Consider the following 16,218-nt stretch of genomic DNA (forward strand, 5'->3'; position numbering starts at 1 on the left):
TTTAAGAAACATTATGTATTTGTCAAAATAATATTTTTATTTATTTTATAACAAGATTTTAGAACAAGATATTTAAGATATGCATTTAAAATGTTAGAAACAAGCAGGCACTTATTCAGTTTAGGTAAGGCAATTCCGATGATCTCGATCATGACATATGTTGTCAAGGTCACCCTCCTGAGTGACCTTTAAAGATTCAGCCGTCGCTCGTGATTCGTTAAAAAGTTGTTAACTGGTCATCTGAACTGACTCCCCTAAACTGAATAATTATACAAAATTTTTTTGTATTTTTGCATATTTATATAATAACATTTTGTATTTTAGTTAATTGTATAATTAGATCACTTTATATCATAAAATTTTTCCTAGTTTAAATTTTTGAATTTTTAGTTTAATTATCTTATGCATCGTTATATGTCCGGTTATTAGGATATTTACCTTATATTCAAAATTTTTCTAATAAGAATTTATTTTATATAAACAATAATATTTTACGATATTTTTTGAAGTATAAAAATTATGTGTTAATTATAATTGGATTTTTTGTGTAAGCGTAATAATGAAAATAACTTACTCGATCCAGTCGATTTGCGTAGCATTTGGCTCTTGCTGCTTCACACATTTATTTCTGAGTTCACCCATATAAACTTGCAAGGCGAATAAAGCAAAAACCATCAGGCAGAAAATTGTCAACGTCATTACTTCGGCAAGTTGTTTAAAGCTGTGTAACAGCGCGTTGATGATAGTTTTTAGACCTGTAACATACAATTCATGCAATGTTTTATTATTTATTATATTAAAAAAAAACTTTCTTTTATTTTTAATATCATAAACGTATGTATGCGTACACGTTAAAAGTTGTTTTAATATAATTTTTTAAATATCTAAAGATAACTTTGCGACCAAATTCTAATTAATTTAATCAGCAATAAAATAAAATAAAATAAAATAAAATAAATTAAAATTAATTAAAGTAAAACTCTATCAATTGTTAATATAGAGAAAATTATAAATTTATTTCACTCGTGAAAAAGAATTTAAATAAAGAACAATAAATAATTATTAGGAGTTTCGTTCTAAGGGACTCTGCTAGTTGAATTAATCGCCGAATAATCCAAATTTAACCGAAACCGTTCTAAACGGCTAAGTTAATATTAATTATAACATTAATAATTAAAAATCCCGTAATACTTTCCCGTTATATATTTTCTAATATATTAAGCGGTTTAATCTTCGAATAAATTATTAAAATCCACCGCTTAAATAAATCGTCGCCATTTTTTTCGAGACTGTGGTAAAGAAACATCATAGTGACCTACTACCGAAGATGCACTATTCACTCCAGCGGCATATCGTTAGCGGAGCATCCATTTCATCGGCCTTTAGGAAACCTACAGAGCGTGAATAAGCTGCCCCGAGGCTTCCAACTGTTCTCGAAAAATGCTGTGCTACAAGTGTGACTCGATCTTCCGTTAGTACAATGCAGAATCTCAGAAAAATCTGATCAAAACTTAAATTTTAAATATACTAATTGACTTTAATATTATCTAAATAATTGTAAATATTTTTTTAAATAATAAATATTTATACAGAAAGGTCGTCACCAATCTAACATATCACATTGTTCTTGGATAATATTTTTTTAAATAAAAGCTGAAAAATAAAAATAGAACTTTGAAAACATAAATGCAATAATAAATGTAAATTAGAAAGTATAAAAGGTCGACCGAAATTTCGGTTTTGGTTTCAATTTTGATTACGACCATTTTCGGCAAAAATTGGAATTTTATTTTCGGTTTGGGCCTAAACGTGAATATAAGGTTTAAGAGGTCTATATCGGTATTGGTGACTTTCTTATAGTATTTCAAATAATAATAATGTAATTTAATTATTAAACAGTCAATATAAATATTGATATTTCTTATGAATAATAAAACGCTTTTTGTCATGAAACATATGATAGACATTTTTGTACATTTTACTTGGTTTAAATTATTAAATAAATTCCAATATCAGATAGTAAGAAAAACATTTTCAAAATGTACTTGTTGCATTATATTTTTATTATAAAGTTACTTCTAATTACTATATTTCCAGTGATTTCCAGTTACATTTCGTCATCAGCAATCTCAAAAACTTAAATATATTTACTTGAGAATACCACAAAATTGAGCATGTGAATCCTATACATTATATTCGCCATTTTTTAAATTAAGTAGTGATTCTTTTTAATTTAATTTTTACGTTGACTTTGAAAATGAGTTTAGAAAAATATGCTTGATTTTTATTAAAAAATACATATTTTTTGTTTTTATTTTTTTAATGAGTATTTAGTGAAAGAGATGCATATAAAGAAATAAAATTGTTGAATTTTAAATGAAGACGGTGATATTCTTTGTTTTTAAAATAAGTCAAGAAAGAAATCACTGTTTTAATTCTTTGTAAAGATATAAATTTATGAAGGATCAAGACAGGTATGTTTCATTAGGCAGTTAAACTTGCATTTTAAGATATTTTTAATAAAATATTTTTAATTAACAATTTAAAAAAGCTGTGAAAAATGCTAAATTTTATAAAAATTAACTATAATTAATCAAAATTATATATATATATATATATATACAGAATGTTTGGTAAAGATTTATGCAATCATTATAAACAGGTAGAGCGCATTAAACTGAACAGAAAAGTCCTTTACCGTTTTTCCATTTTTGCAATAGTTAACGAGTTATTGATTACACAGGTACACAAAAAAGTGGTGTTTCTTTCTAAAATTAGGAAAAAATAAGCCAATTCAGTAATTCTGACCTTGGATTTTAATTCAGCGAGTCAAAATACATAAGGATTAATTAGTTTGGTCCGCCAAATCAACCACTTTTTTGTGTGCCTGTGTAATCAACAACTTATTAACTATTGCGAAAATTGCAAAATAATAAAGGACTTTTCTGTTCAGTTTAATGCGCGCTACCTGTTTATAAAGATTGCATAATTCTTTACCAAACACCCTGTATGTATATTAATACATCACTCCGCACCTATATTTTTTTCCAAATATGTCGACAATATTTCTGATTATATTATTGTATGTTTAATTATTTTACGTTTTTAATAAATATTTATTTGTGTATTGTTATATTTAAATTTTTTTCTGTTTGATCTATAATTCATATAGATAACTATTAAATACAGATAAATTGCCATATGAAAAATATCATGAATAGATAATTGCAATAATATCTTTAAAATATTACAAATCTTGATCAAACACGAATCCAAACATTGTCCAGAAATATCTCCCTGCACTGTTGTTGAGTCGTGCGCACTCGACGAAACCAGGACGATTTTTCGAGATTACCAAGAGAACCTTAGAGGGATCGAAGATCTCCAATTTGGAGCGTTAACCATGCATGTTCGCGAATATTACACAGTTTCTCATCTATTTTTTACTTTGACTCTCCGATATTGAAACACATGGAGGAAAACGGCTTTTGCGGCCGAATCAATAAATCACGGTCGGTATGAATAGCCGTGTACATTCGTACTTTTTTCGATTTGCACGCGCGGCATTCGAAATCGATATCGAACTCGACCGTCGAGATAAATCACGGTCCTTTTCATCAAACGTATACGATAGATGCGAAACGGAACGGTTTCGATAATATCAGGAATAATCTCCGTGGCACCACGAAACCGTCGGGAGCTGATGACATTCGCGGCGCATTCGTGTTCTCTGTTGGTGCAAACTTCGGTTAAAGTTCTCGTCGTTCTATGTATACCAGAGATTGACCCGTCATCTTCTCCATAGAAACTTAAATCCGCTTCTCCGCTGCTCCGAGACCTCGACCGCTTTGTGTTTTTCATTCGAGTAGCCAGAGACGTTTTACTGGACTGCCGTTTTACAGTCTCCCATTATACATTATACCTTTTGATCTCTTTAATTTGGTTAGCTTTGAATCTCGTACTGACTTGGCGACCGCCGCTAGTTTCCTTGCCTTCTGCTTTCTCTCGCTTTGTTATTTCGCGTTGAAGTTTCGACGTGCACCGTCTAAAGCCGTTCGTCGTGTGCGCGTTGCGCCTGTATTATTGTTCCATTCTGCACGTCTCTCGCGAGATAATCTTCATTTATTGCTTTTATTTTACGCGAATAAATTAAAAACGGCTAATATTTAAACGCATGACTTAAGCGCATGTAATAACAGAAAAATAAAAAATTAAAAAGGATAACGTATACGAATTTTGTGGAAAAGTAAAATCTCTAATTTGTTATAGTTTTAAAGTCAAAATTTTTCAATCTTTTTTATGTACGCGTAGTTTACAGTATTGACAGAATTTCATTATAAAAATTATTTTTTTTTCAGTTATTTTATTAAGATATCTTTGGCATTAACATATTATAAAATTTGCATTGACATTTGAATATCCATCGTCATTTCTCTTTGATACTTTAAACAGTTTTATTTATTCTTTTATATAAAACTTTTTTTATACAAATGGTGCACAAAGTTTACAGAAAGATATATAAGCATTTATAAGTGCTATATAAATGCTATATAATTTGTGTACAAAATAAAAGAATTTGTATTCTTTTTATAAATGCTTATAATTTTGATTTTTTAATTATATTTTTTTTTTAAATTGTTTTATTTAGATGTCTACCTTTGACATTAATATAAAATTTACGTCTCATAAAAAAGTTAAATGTCGACTCCTTCCTCAAAAACGTAATTTTTTAAATTTCGCAATATCGCAATATTATAATATCATTGCTCTGAATGAGTAAAATGAATCTTAATAAAAGATGCAAGTTTTGTATTTATTATTAATGCTAAGATAAATATCTCAATAAAAATTTTTTTTACACATATTTTTTACAATAAAACTAAAGATTGTAAGTTATATTGTATTTATGAAAAAATTAATTTTATAAATTATAAGCATTTTTTTGCTAAATTTGTTCGCCATTGTATAACTGTTATTAAATATAATTGTGTAGATTATCAAAGAGGCGTGTTAATGTTTTATTCAAGAATTTATACGTTAAATTATTTCAAATTGACTCAAATTCGTAAGTTACTTTATATCTCAACTAGGAAAGCGACATATTTGAGAAATATAGATATACGAACTTCATTAGCATTTACAACAGTATTGCGTTATTCTTCATTTCAATTTAAAATTTTGTACGATTTCGTGTCTAAAATTTTTTTAAAATAAGTAGTATACAATTTACGTCTTGCTAAAGATTTTTAGCAAAATTATGAATTGGTAATCAAATTTTAAAAATAGCGGAACAAAATGTTAAATTTTCTTGAATTTGAATTAAAATCATGTTCTGGAAGTTTTAAAATACTAATTTAAAATATAAATTGTTTCCACATGTCCATTTACCATAAATTAAATTTGAAAATTTTGACTTTAGATTCGTAATCAGTTTGAAAAAGCCTTAGAAAATGAGTTTTACCCCACTTCAAAAAATTTTTAATTTTCTTCCGCCATATTAAAGTCATCGTTTTTAATTTTAAAATTTTTATTAGAGATTAGTCATTACAAATGACTAAAAAATTTAAATATACTAATTTATATGTCAAATAACAAAATTTAACATTTTAGCCTGCTACATTAAACAAGACCTGCCCCATTTTGAAATTATGTAGCGATTTTTTTCACGTAGCCTTTACATTAACCTTTAAAATAAGCTAAAAAGAATTCGCTATCTTAATTTTTATAGAAGACATATGTATTTTTCATTTTCATCTTATGAGTATTTCATGATGAGTATTTGACAAAATAAGCTGCTCTAAGAGTAAAACTCACAAGAGTGTTGATTTTTTGGTGAAAAGAAAGTTTTATATCTTTTATTTTTAAAGAGTTCCAAAAGAGTTGTTGCCTTTTGAACTGTTAAAAAACCGCGTTAAAAAATAAATATAGATATACACATGTCCCACCGCAGGAGCGATTTTAAAGTCAGAATTAATACGAGATTCGAAGCTTCAACGATTTCAGACAAACATATCCGGACGCATTTCAATCCTGAGAATTTCTCTCGCGGAAAATGCCGTCGAGAAAATATGAACGAGATAAATAACTCTTTCCTCATAAATTCGATCGTATCCATAAATTCCTTGAGACAGTAAATCAAAGATAAAATCGAATTGGTGGCTCATGCCACCTTCGCTCTCGTTTTATCGGACGCACCATCTCATAAACTGCTGCATTCCACGTCACACATGCCAGATCCATCATCGTTGCAAATGTACTTGACCGTGGCACACAATCGATCGAGGATTTTTATCTCCAAGCGCAGTGTGTGACGCGAAAGCTCGGTAAGCTTACCTCTAATGCGCCAAATTTACAAATGTATTTCCATGAGATAGATAAGTCCTCGTGATATTGAATATTGCAAGTGTTTGCAAGAGAAACGATTACGCGACAAATGCGAGTGATTTGCGGGCGCAATGCTAAACGTCCTCATGCATATATTAATTCGCAATCATACACGACCGCAAAAAAGAGCTGTACGTGTTGCAGAACGATTCAGTTATGTATGCGGAGCATCGCGATGAATTCTGATGTGGAATTGTAATTTCGATCAAGCCATTAATACAATATTGTAAAGATGGTAATAATAATAATAATAATAATAATAATAACTATAATAACGCGTATGAAAAACGTATATATAAATATCTAGGTAATAGACGCAACGCTGCCATGAATATTACGAATTCTTCCTTCTCGCTTTTGCTCTTGCGATTGTTATTCAGTTTCTGTATACGAATGGATTAACGCGATAAATCACGATGCGTTCCGTGGCGCGCAAAGGCAAGCGATTTTGAGCTATTCGAGGCAATCGTTTATGTTCATTTTGGCGAAAAATATATATGATAAATGCGGGCTTGATTTAAAGCCAGAATTATTACGAGAGGCGGTTCGGTTTATCTGCAGTTGATTAATACGTGTCTGCTGATATCGATCGCGTGCATTTCATTGTTCTGCAGCGTAAACCGGTGTTTAATACTTTGTCAATTGTAATCAATACGCATTGATACACTAGTGTTCAGTTGTTTCATTCTCAATGTATGCATATTTTATCTCAGGAAGGAAAGCAATTATCGTTATTTATTATTTCTATTTAATTACATGAATTAATCACGGAAATTGTGTTATAAAAAGCTAAGTTGCCTAGGTGAAATATTTCAATGTTTTTTTTTATTAAGAAGGAACAGAAAATTTGTTAAATTAAAAGAGAAATTTGAGAATTTTTTTATTTGGAAAAATAAATAAAAAACAGACCATTTAAATATTATTTACTTATACTGTATTCGAGATGTACACGGAGAAAATTTTCTTTTAAAATTTACAAAATCTCGTAATTGTGGGATAATGTGGGGTAGAATTTACTATACTTCTAGTAAATTTTGCTAAAAAATATAGTAAAATTCCTCGAGGTCACACATTCTTCTCTTCATTATTGTTACTATTTTGTAATAACATTTTTCTAATGGTCTATTTTATATTCAATTAGTACAGTAGTCATATTTTACAGCATAAACACTCGAAATTATCGGGTCAGACTTTAATAAACTCAAACCGCTTTATTTTTTATTTACATTTCTAATATAGTAGTAAATAACAGTAGTAAGTAAATAACAGTAGCTAAAAAAATAATTAGTTGAAAAAGAAAATAGTGATAGAAATATTTATTTCAAGAACGTATCTATAAAAAGTACTATTTAAAATAAGTATTTTGTAATAATATAAATATAAAAATGTGAAAAAGTATAAATGTAAAAATGGTATTTATTATTTATATACATTTACTTAAAAACAAGATATTTATTCTACTTATTAATATGTTATAAATAAATAAGTTTGTACTATTATTTATTTATTATTTCATATTTTAATAGTATATGTATAAAATAGTAAAACTAAAATAAAAAAAACATTTTATTTACGGATTGTTATAAATTTCGAAGCAAGAAACTTCTTTTCGGTTAGAAATGTCTGTTTATCAAATCACAAATGCGACATAGAAATATGTGGCCTTAAATTTGCTGTGTATTACCTGGCATAATGGATACAGTCTTAAGTGCTCTCAACACCCTGAACGTCCTGAGGCCGGCTAAATTCCCGACTTCCATCCCAATAGTGGCGTATCCGCTGGTAATCACCACGAAGTCCAACCAATTCCAGGGATTCCGTAGATAAGTGTACTTGTTCAGTATAAATCCCTTCGCGATTGATTTTATCACCATTTCCGCCGTGTATATGGCTAGGAAGATATATCTGTAACATCGAGAAACATCGGACATCAGATCAACTATCTGCTACCGTTCGTTATCAGGATCTGACATGTTTACGGGTAAGTCAAAGTGTTATATAGAACATGTTCGTACTACTACGGTTTCCTGTAATCAGTTTCGACAAATTTATTCCGTAACAAGAAGTCATCCCTCCTCGAAGTTTTATGATTTCCGAAAAATATAAGTGATTGTTTTACTCAGATCGTTGCAAACTACGTATTTGGAATATGAAAGCTGTCGTGCTTATATTCCTTACTTTATAATCCTTATTTTTTATGACATTTTAATTTATTGCAGTTTTATATTATAATTGTTATTTTTTAATGCAATTTTGGTATAATTTATTGCAGAGGAACATTAATAATATCATTAGCTCTACGTTCTGTAATGAATTTTTTGTCAAAATTCTCTTTTCTGTGAACAACTCAAAAAGGACAAGTTTTAAGTATTATTGTATATCATATTATGTCGTAAGATATATTATATATTTTTTTCTTTTAATAATAAAATGATAACCAGGTAATACGATTTAGAAACACAATATAATAATTTGGATATTTTATTACAAGTATTAGATAAACTTAACGGTCTTTTATATTATACATACATTTACATTACATATTTAAATATATAATATATGTATATATCTATATATTATATATATAGATATATAAATATTATTAAAATATAATATTTTTTTAGTTTTTAAATAAAATTTTTTAATCGTAAACGCACACATATGCACACAATATTCTTGTTCAACATACGAACATTAGTGTTTTCGTATAAGCTTCGCACCACGTCTATGCGTGTGTAACACTATATTAGTACGGTATTGCCGAATAATTTTCTCATATCACATGGAATTGAATGTAGAGAGAAAAGAATTTTAAAAAAGTAAATATAGTTTGTGTTGTATCAACATAGTCTTGTAAAAATGAAAGAATAACACATTGGTTCGTTCATCTATCACAGTAAATCAATAAGGTTTGGCAACCGTCAACAATTGTACATATTTGTTCTCACCATAAGCGCCGCTCAAATGTCACAGGTTAATACCAAAAATTCTAGTAAACAAAAGTCTTAAACGAAAATTAAAATTGAACAAAATAATCATACTACAAATATAATCTAAATAAGTAAAAATTTAGACAATTTTAGAGTTAACTATTATGCCATATTTATGCAATTAAAATAATCAAATATATAGTAATTGTTTTCTTGACAAAAAATTTCTATAAATAATGAAAATTTATTACAGTTATATATACATAGTTAATTAAAAAAATTTGTATTTTCTTGTTTAATATGTACTACAAAATTCTAATAAAAATAAAAATTTGTAGACATTTTTATTTCTCGTAAAAATATTTATTTTATTTGTTGTAAAAATATTTGTGCAATAGTACCACAAATTACAATATTTTTAAATTAAACATAAAGATGAAAATTAAGATCGTCACCTATCGTGCTGCGCGTTCACTTGGCGCAAAACTATACCGTGTCTCTTGATATTGGTCTACAGCGGATTTTGGTGCCAAATAATTTTTGTGATTTTTACTACCTCCAGGCAGCGATCACAGATTACGGCCCCGGTAGTATACGGTCGCATGAGAAGGGGATGAAGTCTAAGGGCAAGAATCAATCATATTAAAGAATAAGTGAGTGTTCAGTATATGATTGGTTCTTGCCCTTAGTCATCGTCCTCTCCCCATGCGACTGTATGCTACCGGGGCCGCAATCTGCGATCGCTGCCTCCGGGTCATATAAATGCGGCAATTTTGTTGGTTTTGAAACACGGTCTTTGATATGAAATCAGAATGCGTAATTTCACAAATTAAATTGACAAGCAATTTAATAGTGTTAAATTTTAACGTACATAAACTATATATAAATTTTATAATTAAAATTAAAATTAGAAGTCTAAACTTGTATTCATATAAATCACTGTTTGTCCTCTACATATATAACTGCTCGAATCAATCATCTTAAGCGTATCACAGACTCGCCAACAGAAGCAATTCTAACATTTTCAACAATACAAATACATCATTCTTATAAAACAGCTGTCTCATAAAAGATCTTTATATCGCATTTATGCTATCCTACATGTTGAAACATTACAATAAATCTTCGTCGAATAGCTATAAGAATGACAGAAATTCCGATTCGTATTTTTGAGAAAGCTATTTATTTGTAATTTATAATAGTCCTGTCTATTGATTATTTAAGACGATCAGCTATCGACGTCAAGAATTTTTCTTACGAACATTTTCCTCTACTCCTCTACTACTCCGTTCACGTTGCCGTGCGCAACGGCAAAGAATTTCGACCCAATTCGACGGCGCCCCGACGAAAGAGAGAGAGAGAGAGGGGGGGGGAGGGAGGGGCGAGAGGGAAAGAGAAAGAGCGAGAAGATCTTTAAAGCTTCTATCCGTGTCTCGGACGTCGCGCCCTGCGGCATTTCGACCATCAGCGCGCGGAGATACAGGGTGCTGCACCATCCACTGCATCTCCATCGCGGTTCTGCATTCCGTGGGCACGGAATAACCGCGACGCGTCTGCCTTTACGTCCGCTTTTGTGCAGCATGATTAGGTACTCTTCTGAATTGTGTAGCGACACCAACGATTTTAATGAACATTTTGCAGTCCGAGCACAGAATCGTTGAAATTGCGTTGGAATTATCGCAAACAGCGAGACAGCATATCGTTGCTCTTACTAAGAAAAAATTGTTGATTTGATTAAACATTTTCAATTTGATCAAGTTTCCTCAGTTCCAGTACTTATATGTTTGAGATCTATTTGCCTTGATGTAGATTAACTTTATCTTTTCATTTTTTCTTAATTCTGAGAATTAAAAAAATGTTAATAAAAGAGTCCAAATTAGATATAAGATACATATGTGTATAGATAAACAATAAATTAAAAAAAATTTAATTGAGTAGACAGAATTTAATTAAATTTAGTCAAGTTAACAACTGTTCTTCTCAGTGCAGCATCAATGTTAATAATTATGCTCGAGCACGATAATTAGATTTACCTCCATTCTTAAAGTCTTCTAAGTTTAATAAATCGATAATTTTAAACAGAGCTCTCCACTTCTACCCTCCTGAGAATTATCAATAAAAAATTAATAATATTTTCTAAAAGATGCTAAATTATTTGCTTGAAACGTGCATGAGTTCCTCATTATATTAAACCAGTTACGCCAATTAACTTTCCGAAAGGAACTCTGAAGAGATCGCTTACTCACCACCCTGAAAGCTCGTTAATCTGGTACGTCTTCGCTCAGGCCGCAGTTGCGGAAAATTACCGCGAGACATATTTGGCGGAAGCACGTTAAACGAATTGCTATTCGCAGTCGACGAGAACTGTCGCGAGCTATTCCCTGGAGGATACTTAGCTTAAGAGGATTATATGCTAAGCGAACACATATGAAATGAACGCCAATTGTGCATAAATCGTATTTAAAGAGGAACCTGTCAGGCCCGTCTTTAATTTCCCGAATGCTGCGTGGATTTCAATTAACTGACAAAAATCTAATTAAAGTTTAATGTAAATCTAACCCGAGGCGTACACTGCAATGCGCGGAAATGGTAAATAAATTTCAAGATGAATTTCGAGACGCAAAGGGCAAGGCAAAACTGTACTTGTTATAATGGAATTATGTAAATTTTGTATATTTTCATACACACACAACAAAAGAGACCTGTTTATATAAAAACAAATTAATACTTTTTAAGATGTTTAAATACTAAGAAAATTGTTCTGATTAAATTAACGAAACGTACAGTAATTGTAGTATATATGCGGCATCTATCGAAAAATTAATTTATTTATTATATTATTATTTATTAAAATAAGTTAACTATATCAATAAAAACTGGTTATATTATTCATTACTATAAAAAAATTAAAAAGTAAGATTTTCCGAAATTTTTAAGAAAAACCTCTCTGTTTAGTAACCTGCAATTTGATTTTACAATAGAAAATATTTGTTTAATACAATGATGCAATAAACATTAATAATTCTTTAAATATTTAAAGAATCTGTTAATATGCTTCCAATAGAAAGAGTTTCTGGATGTATTAATGCATGCGGAAAAGAGAGAGAAATAGGCGTGGAAATTCTATTAAATTAGCCTTGGAGTTTTGAGACTACGATAAAATGTTTGACGATATTAACTGCATTAAGCGTTTATTATGTAGATATTAAGATTTTATAGTTTTATTTTACGATCTACGTCCGCGTAAAGAAGTCAGTGCGTTAGAAATATTTTATTTAGTTGTTATAAAGTAACTTTAGTAATTCTTTTAAATAATCATATATACTTTCTAAAATAACGCTTTATTATAATTTCTTTAAGGCTCTTATTCCTTCGCCTCAGCCACATTGAATTTATGACGTCAGAGACGAAAAATAGCATGTCAATAACTAAATTTTTTTATGTCATTTGCAAATAAAAACAAATTTGGTTAAAACAACAATATGATATTACTTCAGAAATATAGTGAATATTATCCTTTTTTCTCGATAATCATTACATAATCGTAAAATAAATGTAATACGAGGCCGATTTTTGCCTGTCATAAAAATAGGAAAATGTTTCTTTTATGTACCATTTACCATAGTTTAAGTTTCATAAGCACGTCACAAGTTACAGCACCAAGATACAGAATAATTTCGGTATAACACGGACGCAAAAATTAGGTTGTCAACATGTCATTTCTCGTCTCTGACATCACAAATTCAATATGGCTGTGACGAAGAGACAGGAGCTTTAAGGAATTACAGCAAAAAGCAAAAAATTATCTTCTTCAGCCTTTATGTTATAAATTTTTGTTTAAAGAAATAAATATATAATGTTTTAAAAGAAAATACATATTGAAAAAATGTACATATAAAAAAATAAGATATAAAATTATAGTGACTAAATTTTGAATTTTTTCAAAATGTTACTTTATAATGTAGTGATTACACAACAATTCAAACACGATTTATTCGAGGAATTTAAAATTTGGGAAAAATACTTTTTAATAAATTCGCCATTAGATTACTTATTAGATTACATTATTTATTAGATTAAACTTTTTTTTATATTTATTATAATATTATATTTTGCTTTTTTCAAGTAAAAAATATGTATTTTTAAAGCAAAAATACATTGGTATTATTTATCTATTTATTTATTTAAATTATTTATATATTTTATTTAAATAAGTTTTACATAATTTGAAAAAATACTTTATTTTTCTATTCGTTAGAATGCTCTAATGATTTTTTATTATCATTTTTAATTCTTTTGTTCTGCATAAGATATGCAATACGAATATTTTGCATGCTCTAAGCGGAATAAATATTCTAAATAAAAATTATACATATAATATTAAAAACAGAACAAATTTTGGATGAGATTATGAGCGATAGATCTGTTATAACAATCACAAAGTTTAAAAAGAAAAAAATAATTGCCCATTCAAGTTAATTACATTCAGATAAATATTTTGATTATACTAACATATATATAGCAGAATGTATTTTTTTTATTTATGCTAAACAGAATTTCTAATTATCATGATTAGATTTGATATTTTCTCACTTTTGGAACATTTAATAGATTTAACTACATATAAAGATGTAGTTAACATTTTCTAGTTAAATATAAAATTACTAATTATAATCACTAGATTTTTTTTATTAAAAAGTTATTTAGGGGAGGTCTCATTTGCCTACATTCTCAGTTGCTTACAGCTTCGTTTGCACACAAATTTTGCAAAGGTGCCCGATTGCCTACGTCTCAATTGCCTACAGCTTCGTTTGCACACACGAAAATAATTAAGGTACAAAAGTACGATTGCACGCATGATATTATTTCGCTCATACACATTGCACACATGACATTATTGCGCACAAACACATTGCACATATGACATTATTGCACACATAAGCTAAAGAAATAATATTAATACATTGCACACATGATATTATTGCGCATATGCATATTGCACACATGATATCATTACACTCATATACTCTAGCAACATCAAGGGAGTGAATCTCAGATGCGCACAGTGTAAAACAGACATCACTAATCAAATTCTATAAATTTATCCTAACATTAACTAAAGCAGTAATTTGATTGAAACGACATCCACGCTTGTACTGTTCTACATGAGTTTGCGACTTTCCATACAAAGCGAGATCTACCTACTTTTCTTTTTATTTTTAATTTATTTTTATTTTTAATATGGTATATCTCGAAAACTAAAACAGTTAGTCCTATAAAATCTATACAATTTTTTGTTTAACATAAAAAATATTATCAGAAATCATCATCAAATCAAGGCGCCCAAGTTATTGGAATCGTGCCTCCAGTGTATGGGTGCAATGACATCATGTGTGCAATGTGTATATGCGCAATAATGTCATGTGTGCAATGTGTTATTATTGTTCCTTTAACTTATGTGTGCAATAGTGTCATATATGCAGTGTGTATGTGCGTAACAATGTCACGTGTGCAATGTGTATGAACGTATTAATATCATGTGTACAATGTGTATGAGCAAAATATTATCATGCGTGCAATGTGTATAAGCGAAATAATATCATGTGTGCAATCGTACTTTTAAATTTTAATTATTTTGGTGTGTGCAAACAAAGCTGTAGGCAATCGAGATGTAGGCAATCGGGCACCTTTGCAAAATTTGTATGCAAACGAAGTTATAGACAACTGCAAAAGTAGGCAACTGAAAGCCACTCGCTAATTTATATCTAAATACAAGTTTAGTAAAATTACTGTATCAGAGTCATTAGACAATTATTCATAAGTGGCAGTTTAAAAAATAAATATTAAATAATAAAATTTTAAATTATAAATTGTTAATTAGTTATACTATTTCCGGGGTGGTCCCGTTTGCCTACGTTCCCGATTGCCTACTGCTTCGTTTGCACACACAAAAATAATCAAGGTACAAAATACACATTGCACACGTGACAATTACCACATGAGTTTGCGACTTTCCATGCACCCCTACCAACGGGATGGGCGCGGGAGGGGGGAGCAAAGCCCCCTTGCATCCTCCGCGCGCGCGCGCGTGTGTGTGTGTGTGTGCGTCTACGCTTCGTACTGTTCCACATGGGTTGTGCAATAGCGTAACGTGTGCAATGTGTTTGCGCGTAATTATATCACGTGTGCAATGTGCACGTGTGCAATAGCGTCACGTGTGCAATGTGTATAAGCGTAATAATATAACGTGTGCAATGTGCACGTGTACAATAGCGTCACGTGTGCAATGTGTATGAGCGTAATAATATAACGTGTGCAATGTGCACGTGTGCAATAGCGTCACGTGTGCAATGTGTATGAGCGTAGTAATATAACGTGTGCAATGTGCACGTGTGCAATAGCGTCACGTGTGCAATGTGTATGAGCGTAATAATATAACGTGTGCAATGTGTATTTTGTACCTTGATTATTTTCGTGTGTGCAAACGAAGCAGTAGGCAATCGGGAATGTCGGCAATCGGAAATTTCTGCATAATTTGTGTGTAAACGAAGCAGTAGGCAATCGGGAACGTAGGCAAACGGAACCCTCTTCTATTTCCTAGATAGCCAAAATGTCTAATATCGACATCCAAAATCGGGACGTAACATATCTTAACCCATTACCGCTCAATCGACTATCCGTTATAGATATTGACATATTCTGTTTATATTAATAGATGATTCACGTAAACAAATGCTATTCTAAAGATATTTTTGTGATTGCTCTTTCCTGGTGTCAGTGTCATGTTAATCTTTAAGAAATTAAATATGGTCGCTAAAAGAGGGATTTAAAGATAAAATTTTATGAGAATTTTCTTACATTATTTTTCTTAGATCCTTATTTATTCTTTACCAACACTCTTCAA

At 30.0% G+C, this 16,218-nt stretch overlaps 1 protein-coding gene across 3 annotated transcripts in view; it reads right to left on the minus strand.

The window, feature by feature from the left end:
- Window positions 1-16,218, minus strand: part of LOC105833920 (sodium channel protein 60E) — a 168,006-nt gene that overhangs the window by 58,968 nt on the left and 92,820 nt on the right. For all 3 annotated transcript variants that reach the window (XR_004964836.1, XM_028193838.2, XM_028193839.2), the window contains exons 3-4: window positions 8,069-8,289; window positions 575-755 (exon numbers count right to left, since the gene is read on the minus strand). Coding sequence is in view for 2 of the 3 variants with exons in the window: in XM_028193838.2 (XP_028049639.1) it covers window positions 575-755; window positions 8,069-8,289 (402 nt within the window). In the remaining variant the exon portion in view is untranslated. The remainder of the gene's footprint in view (window positions 1-574; window positions 756-8,068; window positions 8,290-16,218) is intronic.

This window comes from Monomorium pharaonis, chromosome 10, assembly GCF_013373865.1.
Source record: "Monomorium pharaonis isolate MP-MQ-018 chromosome 10, ASM1337386v2, whole genome shotgun sequence".
Classification (NCBI taxonomy): Eukaryota; Metazoa; Arthropoda; class Insecta; order Hymenoptera; family Formicidae; genus Monomorium; species Monomorium pharaonis.